This window comes from Rhinoraja longicauda, chromosome 1, assembly GCF_053455715.1.
Source record: "Rhinoraja longicauda isolate Sanriku21f chromosome 1, sRhiLon1.1, whole genome shotgun sequence".
In the NCBI taxonomy this organism is placed as follows: domain Eukaryota; kingdom Metazoa; phylum Chordata; class Chondrichthyes; order Rajiformes; family Arhynchobatidae; genus Rhinoraja; species Rhinoraja longicauda.
Genome location: NC_135953.1, coordinates 68803297 through 68828083, shown reverse-complemented (window position 1 = coordinate 68828083; position 24787 = coordinate 68803297). Strand labels below are relative to the sequence as shown.

Sequence of the window (24787 nt, the reverse complement as noted above, 5' to 3'; positions counted from 1 at the left end):
TGATTGCCTCTCAGAGTGAAAGAGGTAGATTCAATGTATTGCATGTGATAATCACCCCGTTTAAAAATGTGTTTTTCCTAATGGCTTTGGTCTTGTCAATCATAAATCTGTCATCTGGCTCTCCACTCATTTATAGACAGGTATAATTTTTCTTTATCTTCTCTTGTCTAAACCTCTTATTTCAAATACAACAAATATGTCTGTGCTCTTTTGCAATACCAATTCCAACTTCTTGAGCCTTTCTTGTATTACCTGTATAACAATGTGCACTGATCAACCTTCCTAAGTTCTCTCAAATTCCATTTTAATGTAGTCTCACGTAATAGCATTGAATGGCATGAGAATTGGCAATTTACTGATTATTAAAATTTTATTTCAAACCAACTGATGGCTGCAGATCAGAGGGCACAAATCAATGCTAATTGGTCTAAGGCAAAGATTAATAACAGAAGACAAAGTAATACTTCAAACTGTAGCAAATACATTTTCTCTTGCCTTTGATCATTTTTGATTTCTTCATCTCTAGGTTTTCTCCCAGCTGTTTTACCTTCATGTAATAGTTATTGTGTCGATGGCTAGTCGTTGAGACCAGTATTCCCAGCCAATTTTCTCCTGAAGGGTGAATTCTTACTGCAGGGATTCTGACTGTTTTATGTGCCTCTACACTCACTAATCTTGGCTAAAGATAATCTTATTTAGGCCTCTGAAGATTGCCCCCTAGGCTAATCTGATCCACATTGTGTACATTCATGCATCATTGTAGACAAATACATTGTTTTTTAAAATATTTGGACTTTAATGAATATATTTTTTTAAAGTTAAAAGCATTAAGGTATGGCAGGTAGCTTTGTTTAGATTCCAGTGCATGAAATTGCATCTCCTTTTCTGCAGGTTCTGGGGCCAGTAATGAAGACTATCAGAGTATTGCATTGTACTTTGAAGGTGAAAAAAAAAATTTCCTTGCTGGAAAATTCTTCATGCTTTGTGGCCAGTATACCCGAGTAAGTACATGCAGATTTATTTTGTGTTGTCTTTCTAGACCAGAATGTTTGAAATGGCTACAGTTGTAGGCAAGAGATGAGTTACAATTGGGTTTTCTATCCATTTCAGAGTTTGACAGTTTTTAGATAAAAAGATGATGCTATACAAATGTTCATGCATGTGAAAGAACCACAGTCGGGATGTGTAACGAAAGGTTAAATGTATTAAGCGGTATGATTAATAAGTTTGCTGAGATACAAATGTTAGTGCTGTAGATAGTGAGGGAGGTCGGCTATGGCTATAGCAGAATACAGATCGGATGGAAAGTTGGGCAGGATGCCAGCAGGTGGAATTTAATCCCAACAAATGAGAGCTGATGCATTTTGGGAAGTCAAGTAGGAGTAGGACATAAACTGTAAATGGTAGGGCATTGAAGAATGTTGATGAACAAAGGGAAGTGGAGGTTCAAGTCCACAGTTACCTTAAAATGGAAAAACAGTAGATAGGGTGGTGAAGGCATATGGCATGCTGTACGTATTGGGCATCGAATATAAAAAATAGGGATGTGGCATTGCAACTTTACAAAGAAACGTTGAGATTACACGTAGAATATCATGTGCAGCTCTGGTTGCCACACTAAAGAAAGATGTGGTTGTGCTGGTGATAGTGCAGACGGGTTTCACTAGGATATTGCCTGGATTGGAGGACTTTAACTATGGGATGAGATTGAATAGGCTGGTTTTTTTCTTCCCTGGATCAAAGGAAGCCGAGGGGTGAATTGATTTAGGTATATGAAATTATAAGCGGCATACACAGCCTGTTATTGCACTTTAAGCCCTGTAAAACGCTATGATTAGAAAAATAGTCTAAAATGCTGAATTGGGATTCATTCTAAGCTAATTCAAAATTAATAGAAATAAAAATCCTTACATAGCACTGTAAGATGACATATTATACCATTGTTCAATAGTACCAGAAACAAACAGATCAATTAGTCATGCTTCAATTGTATATTTAATCTGAATGGCCAAATCATTGTGAAAGCTTGAGAGTTAATGTATTAATTTGTAAATGGGAGTGATGTTTCACTCATTTGAATTCATGAAGCAGTAGATGAAGCTACACAGAAGACTGAAAGAAATTATGAGTAAACACTTCTGAGAATTCTGTACCTAAAACTAATTTTAGTACCTGAAAGTCATATAAATACAAGTGTTTGCTTTTGCCTCAAATATTTAAAGCATTAATTGAAACATCTGACCCTATTCTTTTAAATTTTGTTCAATAGGCATTGAAACACTTCTTGAAATGTCCAGTGTGTGAAGATGGCCAAGCCATTGAGATGGCTATTGAAGCAGTAAGAACCATTAATTGTCAATTGTAGAAAAGATTATTCTTTTGCATTGTTAAGGAACACAGCAATTTTTTATTTAATTCAAAAGTTAATTTCATCATAGAAGGGAAAAGATAAATAGATTATTGTATTAACATTAACTAGCAATTACTGAATTAATGCTGTTTACAGGTAACCAGAAACATGGTTATCCACGTCTTCATTTAACTTGTGTAGGAACTGCAGATGACTTAACTTTCGTTTAACTTACTAGAATAAAAAACTCGGTCCTTAATAAACATATTGTGAACCAACTTGAGTACTGATGATACACATCTTCACCTTTCCTTTCCCCAACAATAAGATTTCTCCATACTTCCCTGGACACCTCGCATCTCAAGTTCCTCCGTTGCAGACGAGAACATAACCTAGTTATTAAGACTTACTTCTTGAAAGGTTGCATTTCCCAGTAATTCATTGCCTTTTCCCGATCTTAAGAAATTTGATTTGCTACATCAGTACTTCAACAAATTCATTCCACAGTATGGAATACATAGATGTCTATGTTAATTTTAATGTTAACTAGAACAAGTGTGCCCGTTCAAAGCGGGCCCGTTGGGCCCGTCCCCACACCCCCCATTCTCTCCTCCCCCAGCCCCACTCTTACTCTCCAAGTGTGCCCGTTGGGCCCGTCCTTCTGATCTGTGTATGTCAAGTGACCACTATAACCTTCTTTTTTTTTTTTTTTCCTAATCAGATGTGCAGCACTTTGGTCAACATGGGTTGTTTTTAAATGTGCTATACAAATATAATTGACTTGACTTGACTTGACTTGACTTGCAATAACAAAACAATCAGTGCTTTTCTGGAAGCTTTTCGAAACAATGTAGCCGTCACAAGCTGAAAACTAAATCCTTTTCTGGAAACTTTTCGAAACAAATGTAGCCGTCACAAGCCACAAGCTGAAAACTAAATCTGCACCGCAGCGCCCCCCTGAAAAAGGGGGGGGGCAGCGCTTTAAAACCTCTGTAACTTAAAAAACACGCGACCAAATTAAATGAAAATATCACGGCCGAGCGAGCGCGAGATTGGCGATTGAGGCGGTGCGAAAACCGTCGTGCTACGGTCCGCCGTTTTGCTGCAATCGCTGTTACGTATAAATATACGATATATTCAGGTCAAACCCAAAAAAAATATATATATATATTCACAAGATCTGAGTTTTAGTATTATACTAGAACAAGTGTGCCCGTTCAAAGCGGGCCCGTTGGGCCCGTCCCCACACCCCCCATTCTCTCCTCCCCCAGCCCCACTCTTACTCTCCAAGTGACTCTTACTCTCCAAGTGTGCCCTTTGGGCCCGTCCTCCTGATCTGTGTATGTCAAGTGACCACTATAACCTTCTTTTTTTTTTTTTTTCCTAATCAGATGTGCAGCACTTTGGTCAACATGGGTTGTTTTTAAATGTGCTATACAAATATAATTGACTTGACTTGACTTGACTTGCAATAACAATTTAGCTTTTCAAAACAATGTAGCCGTCACAAGCTGAAAACTAAATCCTTTTCTGGAAACTTTTCGAAACAAATGTAGCCGTCACAAGCCACAAGCTGAAAACTAAATCTGCACCGCAGCGCCCCCTATAATTTAGGGGGGGGGGAGCGCTTTAAAACCTCTGTAACTTAAAAAACATGCGACTGAATTAAATAAAAAACAATTTTGCAGCAGATAACCGCGTGGTGATTAAGGCGGTGCAAAAATCGTGGCGCTACGGTTCACCGTTTTGACGAAATCAGAGAAACCGCTGTTACGCGCATATATATATATATAACACAAGATCTGAGTTTTAGTAGTATACTAGAACAAGTGTGCCCGTTCAAAGCGGGCCCGTTGGGCCCGTCCCCACACCCCCCATTCTCTCCTCCCCCAGCCCACTCTTACTCTCCAAGTGTGCCCGTTGGGCCCGTCCTCCTGATCTGTGTATGTCAAGTGACCACTATAACCTTAATCAGATGTGCAGCACTTTGGTCAACATGGGTTGTTTTTAAATGTGCTATACAAATATAATTGACTTGACTTGACTTGCAATAACAAAACAATCAGTGCTTTTCTGGAAGCTTTTCGAAACAATGTAGCCGTCACAAGCTGAAAACTAAATCCTTTTCTGGAAACTTTTCGAAACAAATGTAGCCGTCACAAGCCACAAGCTGAAATTTGCACCGCAGCGCCCCCCTGAAAAAGGGGGGGGCAGCGCTTTAAAACCTCTGTAACTTAAAAAACACGCGACCAAATTAAATGAAAATATCACGGCCGAGCGAGCGCGAGATTGGGGATTGAGGCGGTGCGAAAACCGTCGTGCTACGGTCCGCCGTTTTGCTGCAATCGCTGTTACGTATAAATATACGATATATTCAGGTCAAACCCAAAAAATATATATATATATATTCACAAGATCTGAGTTTTAGTATTATACTAGAACAAGTGTGCCCGTTCAAAGCGGGCCCTTTGGGCCCGTCCCCACACCTCCCATTTTCTCCTTCCCCAGCCCCACTCTTACTCTCCCCACACCCTCCCCTTGGGCGGTGAGGTAGTGGTGGAGGGAGGGAGGTGTTGAAGATGGACCCGGGGGGGGGGATAGCGGGGAGATGTTCTCCCGGGTGTGGGAGAGAGGAGAGAAGCAGGGGGGGAGAGGAGAGGTGAGCCGGTGATCGCGGGCTGGCGCCGCTAACGGCGTCCATTTTTTTGTTGCGAGTGAGGAGATTCCGCGCATGCGTGCTGAGCACAGAGTGAGGAGATTCCGCGCATGCGTACTGAGCACTGCCTCACCGCAGCGCCCTCTATCGAAACCTCAATAAGGGGGGGGGCATTGCATTAAAACCTGTGTAACTTAAAAAATATGCGACAGAATTAAATAAAAAAATCATTTTCCAGCATTGGCCCGCGTGGTGATTAAGGCGGTACAAAAATCGTGGCGCTACGGTTCACCGTTTTGCCGTATTCAGCCGACATCAGTGGAATATATATACAACGCTACAAGATCTGAGTTTTAGAGATAGATAGATAGATAGATAGATAGATAGATAGATAGATAGATAGATAGATAGATAGATAGATAGATAGATAGATAGATAGATAGATAGATAGATAGATAGATAGATAGATAGATAGATAGATAGATAGATAGATAGATAGATAGATAGATAGATAGATAGATAGATAGATAGATAGATAGATAGATAGATAGATAGATAGATAGATAGATAGATAGATAGATAGATAGATAGATAGATAGATAGATAGATAGATAGATAGATAGATAGATAGATAGATAGATAGATAGATAGATAGATAGATAGATAGATAGATAGATAGATAGATAGATAGATAGATAGATAGATAGATAGATAGATAGATAGATAGATAGATAGATAGATAGATAGATAGATAGATAGATAGATAGATAGATAGATAGATAGATAGATAGATAGATAGATAGATAGATAGATAGATAGATAGATAGATAGATAGATAGATAGATAGATAGATAGATAGATAGATAGATAGATAGATAGATAGATAGATAGATAGATAGATAGATAGATAGATAGATAGATAGATAGATAGATAGATAGATAGATAGATAGATAGATAGATAGATAGATAGATAGATAGATAGATAGATAGATAGATAGATAGATAGATAGATAGATAGATAGATAGATAGATAGATAGATAGATAGATAGATAGATAGATAGATAGATAGATAGATAGATAGATAGATAGATAGATAGATAGATAGATAGATAGATAGATAGATAGATAGATAGATAGATAGATAGATAGATAGATAGATAGATAGATAGATAGATAGATAGATAGATAGATAGATAGATAGATAGATAGATAGATAGATAGATAGATAGATAGATAGATAGATAGATAGATAGATAGATAGATAGATAGATAGATAGATAGATAGATAGATAGATAGATAGATAGATAGATAGATAGATAGATAGATAGATAGATAGATAGATAGATAGATAGATAGATAGATAGATAGATAGATAGATAGATAGATAGATAGATAGATAGATAGATAGATAGATAGATAGATAGATAGATAGATAGATAGATAGATAGATAGATAGATAGATAGATAGATAGATAGATAGATAGATAGATAGATAGATAGATAGATAGATAGATAGATAGATAGATAGATAGATAGATAGATAGATAGATAGATAGATAGATAGATAGATAGATAGATAGATAGATAGATAGATAGATAGATAGATAGATAGATAGATAGATAGATAGATAGATAGATAGATAGATAGATAGATAGATAGATAGATAGATAGATAGATAGATAGATAGATAGATAGATAGATAGATAGATAGATAGATAGATAGATAGATAGATAGATAGATAGATAGATAGATAGATAGATAGATAGATAGATAGATAGATAGATAGATAGATAGATAGATAGATAGATAGATAGATAGATAGATAGATAGATAGATAGATAGATAGATAGATAGATAGATAGATAGATAGATAGATAGATAGATAGATAGATAGATAGATAGATAGATAGATAGATAGATAGATAGATAGATAGATAGATAGATAGATAGATAGATAGATAGATAGATAGATAGATAGATAGATAGATAGATAGATAGATAGATAGATAGATAGATAGATAGATAGATAGATAGATAGATAGATAGATAGATAGATAGATAGATAGATAGATAGATAGATAGATAGATAGATAGATAGATAGATAGATAGATAGATAGATAGATAGATAGATAGATAGATAGATAGATAGATAGATAGATAGATAGATAGATAGATAGATAGATAGATAGATAGATAGATAGATAGATAGATAGATAGATAGATAGATAGATAGATAGATAGATAGATAGATAGATAGATAGATAGATAGATAGATAGATAGATAGATAGATAGATAGATAGATAGATAGATAGATAGATAGATAGATAGATAGATAGATAGATAGATAGATAGATAGATAGATAGATAGATAGATAGATAGATAGATAGATAGATAGATAGATAGATAGATAGATAGATAGATAGATAGATAGATAGATAGATAGATAGATAGATAGATAGATAGATAGATAGATAGATAGATAGATAGATAGATAGATAGATAGATAGATAGATAGATAGATAGATAGATAGATAGATAGATAGATAGATAGATAGATAGATAGATAGATAGATAGATAGATAGATAGATAGATAGATAGATAGATAGATAGATAGATAGATAGATAGATAGATAGATAGATAGATAGATAGATAGATAGATAGATAGATAGATAGATAGATAGATAGATAGATAGATAGATAGATAGATAGATAGATAGATAGATAGATAGATAGATAGATAGATAGATAGATAGATAGATAGATAGATAGATAGATAGATAGATAGATAGATAGATAGATAGATAGATAGATAGATAGATAGATAGATAGATAGATAGATAGATAGATAGATAGATAGATAGATAGATAGATAGATAGATAGATAGATAGATAGATAGATAGATAGATAGATAGATAGATAGATAGATAGATAGATAGATAGATAGATAGATAGATAGATAGATAGATAGATAGATAGATAGATAGATAGATAGATAGATAGATAGATAGATAGATAGATAGATAGATAGATAGATAGATAGATAGATAGATAGATAGATAGATAGATAGATAGATAGATAGATAGATAGATAGATAGATAGATAGATAGATAGATAGATAGATAGATAGATAGATAGATAGATAGATAGATAGATAGATAGATAGATAGATAGATAGATAGATAGATAGATAGATAGATAGATAGATAGATAGATAGATAGATAGATAGATAGATAGATAGATAGATAGATAGATAGATAGATAGATAGATAGATAGATAGATAGATAGATAGATAGATAGATAGATAGATAGATAGATAGATAGATAGATAGATAGATAGATAGATAGATAGATAGATAGATAGATAGATAGATAGATAGATAGATAGATAGATAGATAGATAGATAGATAGATAGATAGATAGATAGATAGATAGATAGATAGATAGATAGATAGATAGATAGATAGATAGATAGATAGATAGATAGATAGATAGATAGATAGATAGATAGATAGATAGATAGATAGATAGATAGATAGATAGATAGATAGATAGATAGATAGATAGATAGATAGATAGATAGATAGATAGATAGATAGATAGATAGATAGATAGATAGATAGATAGATAGATAGATAGATAGATAGATAGATAGATAGATAGATAGATAGATAGATAGATAGATAGATAGATAGATAGATAGATAGATAGATAGATAGATAGATAGATAGATAGATAGATAGATAGATAGATAGATAGATAGATAGATAGATAGATAGATAGATAGATAGATAGATAGATAGATAGATAGATAGATAGATAGATAGATAGATAGATAGATAGATAGATAGATAGATAGATAGATAGATAGATAGATAGATAGATAGATAGATAGATAGATAGATAGATAGATAGATAGATAGATAGATAGATAGATAGATAGATAGATAGATAGATAGATAGATAGATAGATAGATAGATAGATAGATAGATAGATAGATAGATAGATAGATAGATAGATAGATAGATAGATAGATAGATAGATAGATAGATAGATAGATAGATAGATAGATAGATAGATAGATAGATAGATAGATAGATAGATAGATAGATAGATAGATAGATAGATAGATAGATAGATAGATAGATAGATAGATAGATAGATAGATAGATAGATAGATAGATAGATAGATAGATAGATAGATAGATAGATAGATAGATAGATAGATAGATAGATAGATAGATAGATAGATAGATAGATAGATAGATAGATAGATAGATAGATAGATAGATAGATAGATAGATAGATAGATAGATAGATAGATAGATAGATAGATAGATAGATAGATAGATAGATAGATAGATAGATAGATAGATAGATAGATAGATAGATAGATAGATAGATAGATAGATAGATAGATAGATAGATAGATAGATAGATAGATAGATAGATAGATAGATAGATAGATAGATAGATAGATAGATAGATAGATAGATAGATAGATAGATAGATAGATAGATAGATAGATAGATAGATAGATAGATAGATAGATAGATAGATAGATAGATAGATAGATAGATAGATAGATAGATAGATAGATAGATAGATAGATAGATAGATAGATAGATAGATAGATAGATAGATAGATAGATAGATAGATAGATAGATAGATAGATAGATAGATAGATAGATAGATAGATAGATAGATAGATAGATAGATAGATAGATAGATAGATAGATAGATAGATAGATAGATAGATAGATAGATAGATAGATAGATAGATAGATAGATAGATAGATAGATAGATAGATAGATAGATAGATAGATAGATAGATAGATAGATAGATAGATAGATAGATAGATAGATAGATAGATAGATAGATAGATAGATAGATAGATAGATAGATAGATAGATAGATAGATAGATAGATAGATAGATAGATAGATAGATAGATAGATAGATAGATAGATAGATAGATAGATAGATAGATAGATAGATAGATAGATAGATAGATAGATAGATAGATAGATAGATAGATAGATAGATAGATAGATAGATAGATAGATAGATAGATAGATAGATGTTATTAAATTTGCTGCTCCCAGTTTGAAGTGGGAAGACAATCCATCTGTTCTCATTAAATATAAATGTTGTCACATATCAGCAAGTATTTAGTTTCTGTATGACAAATGTAACTAAGTCTAACTAAGTTTCCGACTATGCAAAAAGTAACTCTTCAAAATTATACATTGCCCAGTTGTTTGCCAGTCAATATGTACCATAGCAGACATTGGAGAATCTGAGGAAATATTCTATTGGTGTGTTCTCTACTTCTTAAGCAGTCAGCAATCTTTTCTTGAGAATGATACTTTATTCTGCAGTAATTTTCTTTATTTATTTTTACTACAATAAACAAACGGAAATCTCTACAAAGCTGTGAAACCTTTCCAAGAATAAAATAAAATATTTCTGCTTATTGTATAGAAGTTTTATTATTAATTCTCACTGCATCTAAAGGGACCATATGGTGGTAACTTGTTAAGAGTTTGCATGTGTTTCTGAGTTATGTAGCGTACTATTCTAATGATGAAGAGGTCAATAGAATGCCTTTCAATCAAAGTTTGTTTGGTGTTTCCAAGGTTGGACAAGCCAAGGATGAAGTTCTAACTAATCAGCTGATAGATTACCTGATGGGTGAAGGAGATGGAATGCCCAAGGTAATTAGTTTGATCCGCTATTATATATGCAAATTATTTTTTTGCATGCTACATTTTGCATATTTAATATAATATTCAAAATTGAAAAAATAACCTGGCGTCATACGACACTGCTTAGTGCCTACTAAGTTGTTACAAAGGTAATTGCATTGACTATAGCTTTAATGCAAAGGAAAAATTACCTATTGGTTACTAATTGTGCTCACCAACCAGACATTGTTGCTGTGTGCCAGATTTAATGCAAGCAACTAGCTCATAGATGTGAATTAGACTTTAAAAAAAATTTAAATAGGCAATTTAATCGGACAGCTATTCATTTTATTATTTCCAATGCATGTGTTTCAGATACCAATCATTTTCTAGGGAAAGAATTGTGGTCAATAAGATCAGTTATCTTTTCATTATTTTTGTAATTCACTAAAGAAATGGCAATTCTGGTTCAGCTATCTGATCAAGACAAAGTCAGAATCTGGATTCTTGTTGGAATTGTTTTTATTAAAATTCAAAAATAAATTATGTATTTGATCCACCAATTTTAGATGCAATATCAGGCTTCAGAGAAAGGGGTGGCAAGATGCTGATTTTCCACCAAGTGTTCTTGTAGCATTTTCATAGAAATGCAGACCAAAAAAAATCAGTAAAGGGTTTTGTAAGATTTTTGTATGCAGTTAAAGTGAAATTAAAAAATGCATTTTAAGCAAATTGCTTCTTTTATCCCACTCACAATCCCTAAAAAATCTCCTAATACAGGATGCAAAGTATCTTTTCCGCCTATATATGGCATTAAAGCACTATCGGGAGGCAGCCAGAACAGCCATAATCATTGCCAGAGAAGAACAATGTGCAGGTATGAATATCTAAAAGAATAATGAAAGGCCTGGATAGAGTGGATGTGGAGAGGATGTTTCCACTGGCGGGAGAGTCTAGGATATGAGGAGGAATTTCTTTAGTCAGGAGGTGGTAAATCTGTGGAATTCTTTGCCACAGAAGGCTATGGAGGCCAAGTCGGTGGATATATTTAAGGCAGAGATAGATAGATTCTTGAATAGTTCTGGTGTCAGAGGTTATGGGGAGAAGGCAGGAGAATGGGGTTAGGAGGGAGAGATAGATCAGCCATGATTGAATGGCGGAGTGGACTTGATGGGTCAAATGGCCTAATTCTGCTCCTATCACTTTTGACATGATCAGAGAAGAATATGAGGAAGCCTGCTTTTCCTTTTAAACTTTTGGCAGGAAACCTTTAAGATGTCAACTGCAAAAGCATTGATCTAAAAATAATATTTAACTGTTAACGCAACTAATAAATGTATTGTTATGCTAGAGTAATCACAAATTTTAAATTCAAAAACTTAACACTTGCCTATACTGACTCATGTAAGAGAAAATATCTGGAGAGACTCAAGTCTTGAGTGTGTTTCGTTTACGTAGTGTGGCCTAGTACATAATCAAAAATTACTTAACTTACAGCACCATGTTCCATTCATTTTGAAATAATTTCAAAGTTTGAGGTACATAGTGATATAAATGTTTTTGTAAAGTATATTATAGAAAGTAATTCATTGCAAAAGACTAAATTACCCAAATTGACAATGCTAACAATGGCCAAGCATATTTTAGATTTTACGTGCAGCTTTTTCATAAATCTCATACACCAGAAATTAGCTGTGAATAATCAAACTGAGGCCTGTTTTTTAAAATTCCTAGAGCATGTTGATCTTGCACATTAGTGGTACTTTAATTGCCAAACAATGCATATGTGGATAATTATGCAGAAAAGATCATTAGAGTTATTGCATGATTTCCTTTGCTCCAGGAAACTATAGGAATGCACACGATGTGCTTTTTAGCATGTACACCGAGCTCAAAGCACAGAAGATCAAAATCCCTTCAGAAATGGTAACAAACCTTATGATTCTGCACAGCTACATCCTGGTAAAGGTAGGAAACCAGCCATGGTTTATGTTATACAAGTATGAACGATTTTATGCCTGATGTCTGTGGTATTGCATATTTACTAAATGTTGTTGATTTGAAAATATCCATGAGTTGTCCACATTGCTGCCTCAAATGGCCATTTTTGTGTCTCATGCACTTACACCTGAGAAACCATATTTAATGGTCACCTCTAATTGCCCTTGAGAAAGTAGTGGCAATATGCTGCTAATTGTAATAAGTAGTTGCCCCTTCACATTGTAAATAAAACATTCCAGTTTGTTCAGGCAATTAAAGTGCCCCATATACCAACAATGAATGGAAATAAATGGGATGATGAGTAAGTGGAAAGTGGGAGAAAAAATGGTGCAGAAACAAATCATCTTCTGCACTCTAGTGGACAAAAATTGAAGAACATAAATACTCATATTATTGAAGCAGTTATTAGGAATGTTAAGAAAGATGGTGGCTTGATGCAAGGAAAACTCAGATTAATTGTAGACATTTTTGCAGCAAGTTATTTTTTACTAACTTGTGAATCTTTTTAAGACTCATGTGAAGCGTGGGGACCACATGAAAGGAGCAAGGATGCTAATCCGAGTTGCAAACAACATCAGCAAGTTTCCATCTCGTGAGTATTCAGTGTGAATGTTTGTGGTTTCAAAGAGATTGGCAAATTAGACAATTTGTATAGCTGTACAAAAATACAATCCTACTTTATAGGTACCAACTGTAGTGTGAACTGTATGCATTTTCTGTTAAATACAAATTGGATATGCACTGAACTGGAACTTGCCAAAAACGTAGATAACATGCACCAGAAGTTCTGCAGATTCAAACAACTTATTCAATCTTATCCTCTTTAAACTAAGAATTTAAACATACGATTTACTTTCCTTCCATGGTATTAGAATATACTGTATTCCATGTGCTTTGGCTAGGTGGCCATCTGTATGCCTAGAGGTGAACATAGAACACCACAGCACAGGAACAAGCCCACAATGTCTGTGCCGAACATGATGCCAAGTGAAACTACTACCCAAAAGCCTCTTAAATGCCACTATCATATCCGCCTCCACCATATACTCCATACCCTGAACAATGAAGGCAAGCATATAATACGCCTTCTTTACCACGATCTACTTGTGTTGCCACTTTTGGGGAGCTATGGTTTTGCACCGCAAGAACCCTGTCCATCAATGGTGTTAACTGTTGCCATTAACTGTATACTTTCAACCTCACAAAGTGCAATACCTCACATTTAGTCAAATTAATCTGTCATTTCTCTGCCCATTTCTGTAGCTGATCTATATCCTGCTGAACACTTTAACAGCCTTCCAGTGTGCGACCCGACCAATGTTAGTGTCATCTGCAAACTTACTAATTAACCCATCTATTTCCAAATCATTTATGCATTATCAATCACCTCCTCAAAAATCTCAACTAAGTTCATAAGACAGGACCTGCCGCAGACAAACACAGCTGTCCCCAAGTTACACATTCTCTTGCAATTACAAGCAATAATGGTGAAGTCAAATTGGGAACAAGGCTATTTTCCACCATTATGCCAGAACCTGTGCACATTATCTATCACTCCCTTTCCCTTTTCACATATCCCATCTCAAACGTACCCCCATTCACAAAATTCCTGTAAAGCAAGCATGTATTGCATTATTATTGTAAAGTATACAACGTTACAGTGAAAAGCTTTTGTTTGTGTGCAATCCAGTCAAATCAAATCATACTCTACAGGAGTACAATCAAGCAGTACACAAGTACAACTGGTAGTGCAAAGTGAAAAATACCAGAGTGCAGCACAGTGGTGCAGTTGGTAGAGCTACTGCCTCACAGCACCAGAGACACGGATTCAGTCCTGAACTCAGGTGCTGTCTGCTTAGAGTTTGTACTGTGACTGCGTGAGTTTCCTGCGGTTTCCTCCCCATTTCAAAAACGTGTTTGTAGGTCAATTGGCCTTTTGTAAATTGCCCCAATGTGTCGCGAGTGGGTGAGAAGGTGGGATAACAGAATTAATGTGAACTGGTGATCAACAGCATGGTCTCGTAGGCCAAAGGGTCTGTTTCCATGTTGTATTTCCAAACTAAAATAGTGTTATTGTACTGTAGCGTTACATTTAGAGAAAATGTCCAACTTCCATAATATTTAGTTTAGTTTAACGTCATGTGTACCGAGGTGCAGTGAATAGCTTTTGTTGAGTCATAACTAGTCAGCTGAAAGATAATATGAATACAATCGAGCTATTTACAATGCATAGATACATAAGGGAATAACATTTAGCGCAAGGTAAAGCCAATAAATTCTGATCAAAGATCGTCCAAAGGTCACCAATGAGGTAGATAGTAGTTTAGGACTGCTCTCTGGTTGTGGCAAGATGATATAGTTGCCTAATAATAGCTGGGAAGAAACTTCCCCTGCATCTGGATGTGCGTGTTATCACACTTCTGTACCTTTTGCCTGATGGGAGAGGGGAGAAGAGGGAGTAGCCAGGGTGCGACTCGTCCTTGATTATGCTGCTGGCCTTGCTGAGGCAGCGTGAGGTATAAATGGAGTCAATGGAAGGGAGGTTGGTTTGTGTGATGGTCTGGGCTGCGTCCACAATTCACTGCAATTTCTTGCGGTCTTGGATGGAGCTGTTCCCAAACTAAGCTGTGATGCATCCCGATAAAATGTTTTATATGGTGCAACTGTAGACGTTGGTAAGAGTTGTTGGGGACATGCCAAACTTCCTAAGCCTTAATGAAGTAAGTTGGAAGATTAGGACTACACTCCAGTGGTGTCATCTGCAACTTGTAGATGGGAGTTAGGGTAGAATTCGGCTGCAATGTCAGGAGTGTATAGTTGGGGGCTAGAATGCATCCTCAGAGGACAACCATGTTGAGAATTCCAAAGAACTCAGCTGAAGCATGTAATATTTGTTTGGTACTATAGTTAAGTATTGTTAACAATATTAACAATGACTTCTTGGACAATATTAATTTCAATAAAGTTAAACTAGCTCAAAATTATTAAAATATATTTGACTTTACAACTGCTTACACTCCAGGTCTGAAGAAGGGTCTGGAAAGGGACAGAGAAGATTTATGAGGATGTTGCCAGGACTAGAGGGTCTGAGCTGTAGGGAGAGGTTGAGTAGGCTGGGACTCTATTCCCTGGAGCGCAGGAGGATGAGGGGTGATCTTATAGAGGTGTATAAGATCATGAGAGAAATAGATTGGGTAGATGCACAGAGTCCCTTGCCCAGAGTAGGTGAATCAAGGACCAGAGGACATAGGTTTAAGGTGAAGAGATTTAATAGGAATCTGAGGGGCAACCTTTTCACACAAAGGTTGATGGGTGTATGGAACAAGCTGCCAGAGGAAATAGTTGATGCTGGGACAATTCCAACGTTTAAGAAATAGTTAGACAGGTGCATGGATAGGCCAGGTTTGGAGGGATATGGACCAAACGCAGGTAGGTGGGACTAGTGTAGCTGGGACATGTTGACTGGTGTGGACAAGTTGGGTCAAAGGGCCTGTTTCTACACTGTATCACTCTATGACTATGACCCAAAACATCACCTATCCTTTGCCTCCAGAGATGGTGCCCGACTTGCTGAGTTACTCCAGCACTTTGTGCCTAATTTTCATATAAATCAGCATCTGCCGTTCTTGTTTCTACTGCTTCGGTATCATAAATACACAACCCTTGCGTTCTCCACAATATTATCAATGTTACAAAGCACTTTCTAGAAACTGCAGGTGCTAATTTACAAAAGACGGTGCTGGAGTATCGCCGCCAGTCAGGTAGCATCTCGGGAGAACATGGATCGGCAACGGTTTGGGTCAGGACCCTTCTTCAGACAGAAAAACCACTCGGGCACTGTCTTTTATTTACTTTCTAAGTTGCTCATATGCAAATTTTTCTGACAGATATCGTGCCCATTCTGACATCAACGGTAATTGAATGTCACCGAGCAGGGTTGAGGAATTCTGCGTTCAGCTTTGCTGCCATGCTGATGAGACCAGAGTACAGGAACAAAATTGATGCAAAGTATAAAAAGAAGATCGAGGCTATGGTTAGGTAAGCATTTGTTTAAAACAGCACATTGAAAATCTTAATCTTTCCATTTACCATTGTGTTAAATGGAATTTCAAGTTAATAATAGATAGGGTGGCATATTAGGGTTATTCAAGATTATGTGGACAAGTAAAATTCAAAATCTCAGACTTGAGAACATGGTCCTTTATTGATTTTACCTGCAGTTTTAAAGGTGATACAACTAGCTTTAGTGTCACTGGATGGAGGGATAAAGAATGAATTAATTCCAAAAATGTTTAGTTTTCAGTTACATTATAACAATATTTCTGCAGGAAGTGATGTAATCTGGTTCTAACATGTTTCATCTTTCAAAGCTACAATCTGAAATGAGAAATCACTTTTGTCCATCATTCAATTAAAATCAATGACCAATTTTATGTCGTAGCAGTTGACATTTAAGCGAATTTTACATGTAATTGACCAAAGGATGCACCCCCGCAATAACACCACACTACATTTTTGGTTATTGATCTCTAGACAATTCTAAATGGTGATACACTGGTTCTACTTTAACGGAGTAAGAGGCCTGCATGATTTCATGCCCTGCATGATTTCAGAAATCCCAAAACATAACCAATTAAATGCATTCACAATGTAGTTACTATCATAATGAACATATGCAGCCAATTTATGTAGAAAACAGACCGGAAAGAAATAGGATGCAAAGTGAGCCCCTGCTCGTCTGTGAAGACCCCCTGAGCAGAGCCAGACCACAAGGCTGGTGAACCACATTGCTAAAACCTCCAACAGTCCCTTAGTATTACACTGACGTATCAGCCTTATGTTCAGCTCTCTGGAATGGGGCTTGAGTCCACGTTCCTGACGAATGGTCCCGACCCAAAAAGTCACCAATCCTCCTCCTTCCCAGCTCTCCCTCTATCTTCCTGTCTCCACCCCTATCCTTCCTTTGTCCCACCCCCGACATCAGTCTGAAGAAGGGTCTCGACCCGAAACGTCACCCATTCCTTCTCTCCCGAGATGCTGCCTGACCTGCTGAGTTACTCCAGCATTTTGTGAATAAGTCACCAATCCATGTTCGTCAAAGATGCTACCCGAGCCGTTGAGCCAGTACTTTGTGTCTTTTTTGTAAGCCAGCATCTGCCATTCCTTGTATCTCCACTTTATTTTAGTTGAGCCAGAAGTGCCTCAGAGCAAATTGTGTTATGAGCCGTCAAATTTTGATATTTGCATAAGATCCAGGTGAATTTTGAGTACAATTAGCATTTAAATATGAGTGGGAAATATAGTAATGGTTGAACTTAAAAGATACAGTTCTTACAAATTTGTATTACTGCCTAGCATTCTTGTCTGTTTGGGGGTATTAAGTAAAAATAGAATGAAGATATAAAAAAGTGAACTGATTCCATGGTCTTCCACATTAATTAAAAACACCGATGAGCCAAAACATTATGACCACTGACAGGTGAAGTAAATAACATTGGTTATCTTGCTACAATGGCACCTGTCAAGGTGTGGGATATATTAGGCAGAAAGTGAACAGTCAGTTCTTGAAGTTGATGTGTTGGATGCAGGAGAAATGGACAGGAGTAAAGACCTGAGCGACTTTGACAAGGGCCAAATTGTTATGGCCAGACAACTGGGTCAGAGCATCTCTGAAACGGCAAGGCTTGTGGGGTGCTCCCAGTCAGCAGTGGTGAGTACCTACCGGCGCAGAGGTCCGAGGAGGGACAAACCACAAACCGACGACAGGGTGTTGGGTGCCCAAGGCTTATTCGATGCGCAAGGGCAATGAAGACTATCCCGTCTGGTCCGAACCGACTGTGGGAAGATGACAAGTTGGTGGACGGTGTGTGATGGTCTGGGCAATGTTCTGCTGGGAAACCCTGGGTCCAGCCATTCATGTGGACGTCAATTTGACACGTGTCACCTACCTAAACATCGTTGCAGACCAGGTACACCCCTTCATGGTAATGGTATTCCCTGATGGCAGTGGACTCTTTCAGCAGGATAATGCGCCCCGCCACACTGCACACATTGTTTGGGAATGGTTGAGGAACATGACGAAATGTTCACGGTGTGGCCCTGGCCTCCAAATTCTCCAGATCTCAAACTGATTGAGCATCTGTGGGATGTGCTGGATCAACAAGTCTGATCCACGGCAGCTCCACCTCGCAACTTAAAAGACTTGAAGGATCTGCTGCCAATATTTTGGCGCCAGATACCACAGGACATCTTCAGGGGCCTTGTGGAGTCCATGCCTCGGCGGGTCGGTGTTGTTTTGGCAGCATATTAGGCAGGTATTCATAATGTTTTGGCTGATCGGTGTATATCTGCAAGGATTTACTTTCTATTTTTATATAAAAACAGTACTGTTAAACAACAGAATGTCAGGCAGCATGTGTGAGAGACCTTAATATACTTCATTTTGAAGATCAGTGGTCAGACAATGTGCACGTCGAGCATTTTCTGTTTTATTTCAGATTAAGTATCTCCAGTTCATTGTTTCCCCATTTTTGACCATTTGTCCTTTAGAAATATTGTTCATGAAATTTTAGAGACCTTGTTAGAAACAAAAAGAGGCCATTGTATATTGCATGGCATTTTGATTCTCTTAAAATATGATTAACTGTAACAGAGGATAATTAATGTGTGCATGTATTAGATGACTCATGCCACAAGTATTGAACCTCATATAAGACTTCGTGTAAATGAGTGAATTCAGATGGAATGGAGATAAAGATCTCAGCTGGAGGCATGGGCAACAAGATTGTGTGTATCATTAAATTATTATAGCACATTATAACTTAGCTTTCAACAATAAAAAGTTGTTTATGATCTGCATTAGGCGTCCTGATGCATCAGAAGTGGAAGAATTAATTACAGCGTGCCCATACTGCGCTTTTCAGTTACCCGAGTGCGAGCTACTATGTCCAGGCTGTAAAAACAATCTGCCTTACTGCATAGTTACTGTGAGTATTAGAAAATAGAGGGGGGAAAAGCATCCTCTAATAAGATGGCTCTGTTTTGTGGAGGATACATGTTTATTGTTCTCGAGTAACAGAGAATGAAGTACTTGCTTGACTTCAGAAACTTGCTTTGAACTAAAATTTAGTTGTCTGGCATCTTGTACTAATCCTAGATTTTAATGGTTTATCTTTGGATTTCTATTAAAACACTAATTCTAAGAATACAATGTCCTTTAACTACATTTTAAGTTACATTTGAGTATCCTGCTTTCCCAATCATGTTATCCTGAAATCAACCACTAAGGCTTATCTATAATGGTCTAACATCTTACCCCACTATAAACTACTTAATGCCCCCATGTTGCTGAGCACTTAGTTGTAGAGCATAGAAAACTATAGAGCCACTATCTCACAGCCAGAAACTCGGGTTCAAATCAAACCTCAGGTATTTCTGTCTGTTTGGAGTTTGCATATTCTCCCTGGAACCACTGATTTTCACCAGCAGGTTTGGTTTCTTCTCATATCCCAAAGATTTGCATGGTGGTGGGTTATTTAGCCATTAAATTGCCCCTTGTTTGGTACATTGAGTGGTAGAATCTGTAGTAGGGGTAGATGAGAATTATGGCGAGACTATTTTGTTCTAGAATTATCTCCTGCCATCCTCGGTAGTCTTAATCTATCCCTGGTAGAAATTAGCTATTATCAGGCAACTGGACCATTCTAACATCAACTAGAGAGCAGTCCTGACCTACCATCTACCTCATTGGAGACCCTCAGACTATCTTTAATCGGAGCTTACTGGACTTTATTTTGCACCCAACGTTATTCCCTTTATCCTGTATCTGTACACTGTGGACTTGATTGTAATCACCGACAGTCTTTAAGCTGATTGGATGGCAAGCAAAATAGTTTTTCACTCTACCTCAGTACACATGATGCCAACTTATTTACATCGGAGAAACCAAGCGCAGGCTCGCCGATCGCTTCGCTGAACACCTGCGCTCGGTCCGCATTAACAAAACTGATCTCCCGGCGGCCGAGCACTTTAACTCCCCCTCCCATTTCCAGTCTGACCTTTCTGTCATGGGCCTCCTCCAGTGCCATAGTGAGGCCCACCGGAAATTGGAGGAACAGCACCTCATATTTCGCCTGGGCAGTTTGCAGCCCGGTGGTATGAACGTCGACTTCTCCAACTTTAGATAGCTCCTCTGTCCCTCCCTTCCCCTCCTCCTTCCCAGATCTCCCTCTATCTTCCTGTCTCCACCTATATCCTTCCTTTGTCCCACCCTCCTGACATCAGTCTGAAGAAGGGTCTCGACCCGAAACGTCACCCATTCCTTCTCTCCCGAGATGCTGCCCGACCTGCTGAGTTACTCCAGCATTTTGTGAATAAATCGATTTGTACCAGCATCTGCAGTTATTTTCTTATAATAAACTAAACCAATTGGCCTTCTTACACAATGCCAGGTAATCCTTGAAAGCCATGTGGGAATTCTGTGTAGGAAAAAAAATTGCAGATGCTGGTTTAAATCGAAGGTAGACACAAATTGCTGGAGTAACTCAGTCTGAAGAAGCATCTCAACCCAAAACATCACCCATTCCTTCTCTCCCGTGATGCTGCCTGACCCGCTGAGTTACTCCAGCATTTTGTGTCTACCATGTGGGAATTCTGTTCACGGTAATATCTTGCCGAGAAAGGTGAATGATTAATTTAAATACCCTGGTTTAGCTATACCTGCCCTTGGTTGGCTTAAGTTATTTAAATATATTCCAGGTCAACCACATTTCCAACTTACAAACTGTTCTAGTTGTGAATGGTTCTCAGGAACAGAACTCTGTTATAACCCGAGGCGTACTTGTATCCTCTTTTCATGCCTTCTTTAATGGACTTAAGCAATTTGTGAGTACCTAATGTTGAATGAATGCCATAGCAAAAGCATTGCATTTCTTAACATATGCAGAGCTGTACTGCTGCCTTAAAAAATATATATCCTTTATATAGCCTAAAACAGAACTAATTTAACTTTATAGTTAGATTAAAAAATTATAATTAATTTAAAACCTTTCGTTTCTAAGCATTAAGTTTTAAGGTAGACTTACAATATTCCAACAAACCATTTAACTCTTCAAATATGTGAACAATAGTTACCATGTGAGTGTAAATAGAAACTTGAGTGTTACAATACCCAGTGTTGGAATTTGTTTAACAGGGTCGCCATATGGTGAAGGATGACTGGACAGTTTGCCCTCACTGTGACTTTCCTGGATTGTACTCAGAGTTCAAAATGTGAGTTAAAAACTATAACATCCACAGCATGTATATTCCAAGAAGTGTGGTAATTCCATGGGATGTAGCTGCAGTCACAATCAGAAGCAAAACATCATTCCTCTGGGAGCAGCTGGACTCAATTTTCTCATCTATGTGTGCTTTAAGTGTGCACAAAAATAGAATTCACTAAATTAGATTTAAAAGTTTAGAATAAGAACATTTACCAATATAAATTACTGGTATTGCTTTTCTTGTCACACAATTTCATATGTAGACTACTAGCTACAGAGAAGACCTGTCCAATGTGTGCAGAAAAACTGAGTGCAGAGCAGCTGTCAAAAATCTTTGAACCAGCACCGTACATCCTGCACGAGGATGCTGATTAAGAGAAGGTTGAATGAAGCTTGCAATGTACAAGGTACGCATAAAGTTCACTTTAAACTCATGCATGTTATTGAATGCATTTAATCTCCTCTAATCCAGAATATTTCCCTAAATAAGGTCACAGCAGTTCACTTGGTCAAAGTAGATGCGACCCTTCAAAACCGTTAGGGTGGCAAAATTGAGTTCCTGCCATGTGATTTTTAGGAAATACTAGACCGTGGACGGGTTGGGTCCAAACCTCTCCTGTATTGGTGCAGCACTCCTCCACCAATCCCCCTCCCCTTCACCCCCCCCCCCCCCCACCCCACTCACTTCCCCCATCCCTTCCCTCCATCCTGACCCTCACCCCTCCAACCCTCACCACCATCCCCTTGACCCCCTCCCCCCCCCCCCTTGCCCGCCTATGGCAACGGAGTGCCCCCGTCAAAATAGGCGGGCAAGGGGGGGACAGGGAAAAGGCACTGACCTCTGCCCAGTTTCTTCTGCGGGCCAGGCCTGGAGCCGAAGCGTCTCTTGCAGCTCGGCTACGAGCGGCGGGGACGGCCATCTTGTGGATCATCTGCTGCCGCGCACTGCACCACGCCAGTCCTCCCGCTGGTCCTCCAGGGAGGGGGGGAGCGCATTTATTAAAGTTTATTAGATAAATTGTTTTCAAAAAGTAACAAAAGTGGATTTATTCAGACCACAGGGGAATGGTGAATAGGGTGGGCCTAAAATTGTCACGCTGTCATGCACCGTTTTGGCTGTGTAGAGGGCATGGTACACCCATAAACACAAACATATACACACAAAGAAAACGAGTTTTAGTAATATATATATATATATATACTAGATAACTGCTCAGTGAGATTAATTGAACAAAGACAGTTTTATGAAGTACACTATTCATGCAATCTTCGCAGTAAATCTCAAATTTCTTTCAAGCACATTGCAAAATCTATTTGATCATCAATCTCATATTAAACTGATTCAATTAGTGATAATTTTTAAGAAACAAGTTCTTGCATCATTCAAAATCTAAATTAACAAAAGCACTCTCAGGCAACCCAAAAAGAAATTGGGTAGTGATCTGTAGCCTAGTCATCCCAACCATTGTAACAGAATTCAGAGAAGGTAAAACCCCTTAAGGTTCTTTAGTATGAAGCAGTTGCTACAGTTGAAATTTAACTTTGAACTTGTACAGCCTGGAATCTAATTTGTCAATCAGCAACCATTTGTTTGTTAAGGCACCAGGTTTTGGAGGATCGTGATTTGATGTGCTAGGCTAAACACTGCAAGTTTACATAAGTAAAATAATTTTCACATCAACATGCACAACTTAGTGATCGACTACATATTGTCCCAAACCATTTCATCACTGTTCTTTGGAGTGCTCCATCAATGCTCAAGTCCCTCCGAATACTGCATCATCTTTCAACCAAGATGTCCACCCTGCTCACAGACCACTGAATTCCATTAAAAAAAGTGATCCATCTTTATTTTCTGCAAAGCTTGGCCAAACTGATCACTCAACGAGTACATCCACAGTTGAGTCTCTAATATTCTTAAATCATTTGCAATACTGTAAATGCCATTTGACCAGCAATGAACAAAGCAGGAGAATAGCCAAGCTCAAATATTCCAGATGGGGACAAGATCTTGGCATTACAATTATCTTCATCCTTCATGGACCAGGAATGTTTTCCCACCTGGGCCTGCGTTCACTAACCATCAATAGGTAAAGTAGTACTTCATTGAGAGAAAGTGATAAACAATCAAGATACCTTCGCAAGATGTTCAATGTGATGCACACAGTAACTGCTCCAGCAATATGTCAGCAATGAAACACTGCAGGCTAAATAACTAACAAAGATAATTCACTATTTTGCATAAAGTCAATTTTGTGTGTAGTTTGCTGCTTTTTAAAAAACAAACCCAGAATAACAAAGCAGTCATGCGATATGAAACACAACAATTTGTAGAAAACAGGCTCTGGAAAACTTGCCATCGATCTAAAATAATCAAAGCAATATCTCATCTTTAAATCAATGTTTAATTGTAATTTTTACTGCTCAAAGTTCAAAATAACTTACATTGCTCTAGTTATTTTGCAGATTCAGCAGGAGACGCTCAAGACACCAAGTATGAAGCTCTAACACAAGCTTAGTATAGATCTACTTTCCTTTTTAAATATTTATGGACAGAAAATGTATATAACCTCTTAGCAGAAATGCAAATTACATTTATATTATGTATTAAATTTTTAATAGTTTTTAGTAAATGCATGATTAATGAGTGATTTCAAAAATCAACCTATCGTGACCTAGAACACATTGGAGCTAATTCAACTTTTATTCTGTTGTCTCCATCAATCACAATCTCAGTGGTTTACACGCACCTTTCATGAACTCTTGAGTTAGTTGCTTGAGTTAGTTGCTTGGTAGCGCACCTCAAAACATTGTC

The 24787-nt window shown here is 37.2% G+C and overlaps 1 protein-coding gene across 3 annotated transcripts in view; it reads left to right on the top strand.

Moving 5' to 3' along the window:
- wdr19 (WD repeat domain 19) overlaps positions 1–24577 on the top strand; it is an 85962-nt gene extending 61385 nt beyond the window's left edge. For 2 of the 3 annotated variants that reach the window (XM_078399836.1, XM_078399854.1), the window contains exons 27-37: positions 892–1001; positions 2270–2338; positions 10661–10738; positions 11489–11585; positions 12552–12676; positions 13220–13301; positions 16597–16747; positions 19572–19695; positions 21903–21979; positions 22236–22379; positions 24439–24576. In XM_078399836.1, coding sequence (XP_078255962.1) covers positions 892–1001; positions 2270–2338; positions 10661–10738; positions 11489–11585; positions 12552–12676; positions 13220–13301; positions 16597–16747; positions 19572–19695; positions 21903–21979; positions 22236–22347 — 1025 coding nt within the window. In that variant the 3' untranslated portion in view covers positions 22348–22379; positions 24439–24576. Of the gene's footprint in view, positions 1–891; positions 1002–2269; positions 2339–10660; positions 10739–11488; positions 11586–12551; positions 12677–13219; positions 13302–16596; positions 16748–19571; positions 19696–21902; positions 21980–22235; positions 22380–24427 lie in introns of all 3 variants that reach the window. The other variant, XM_078399846.1, reaches the window with a different exon arrangement.
- The last annotated feature ends 210 nt before the right edge of the window (positions 24578–24787 follow it).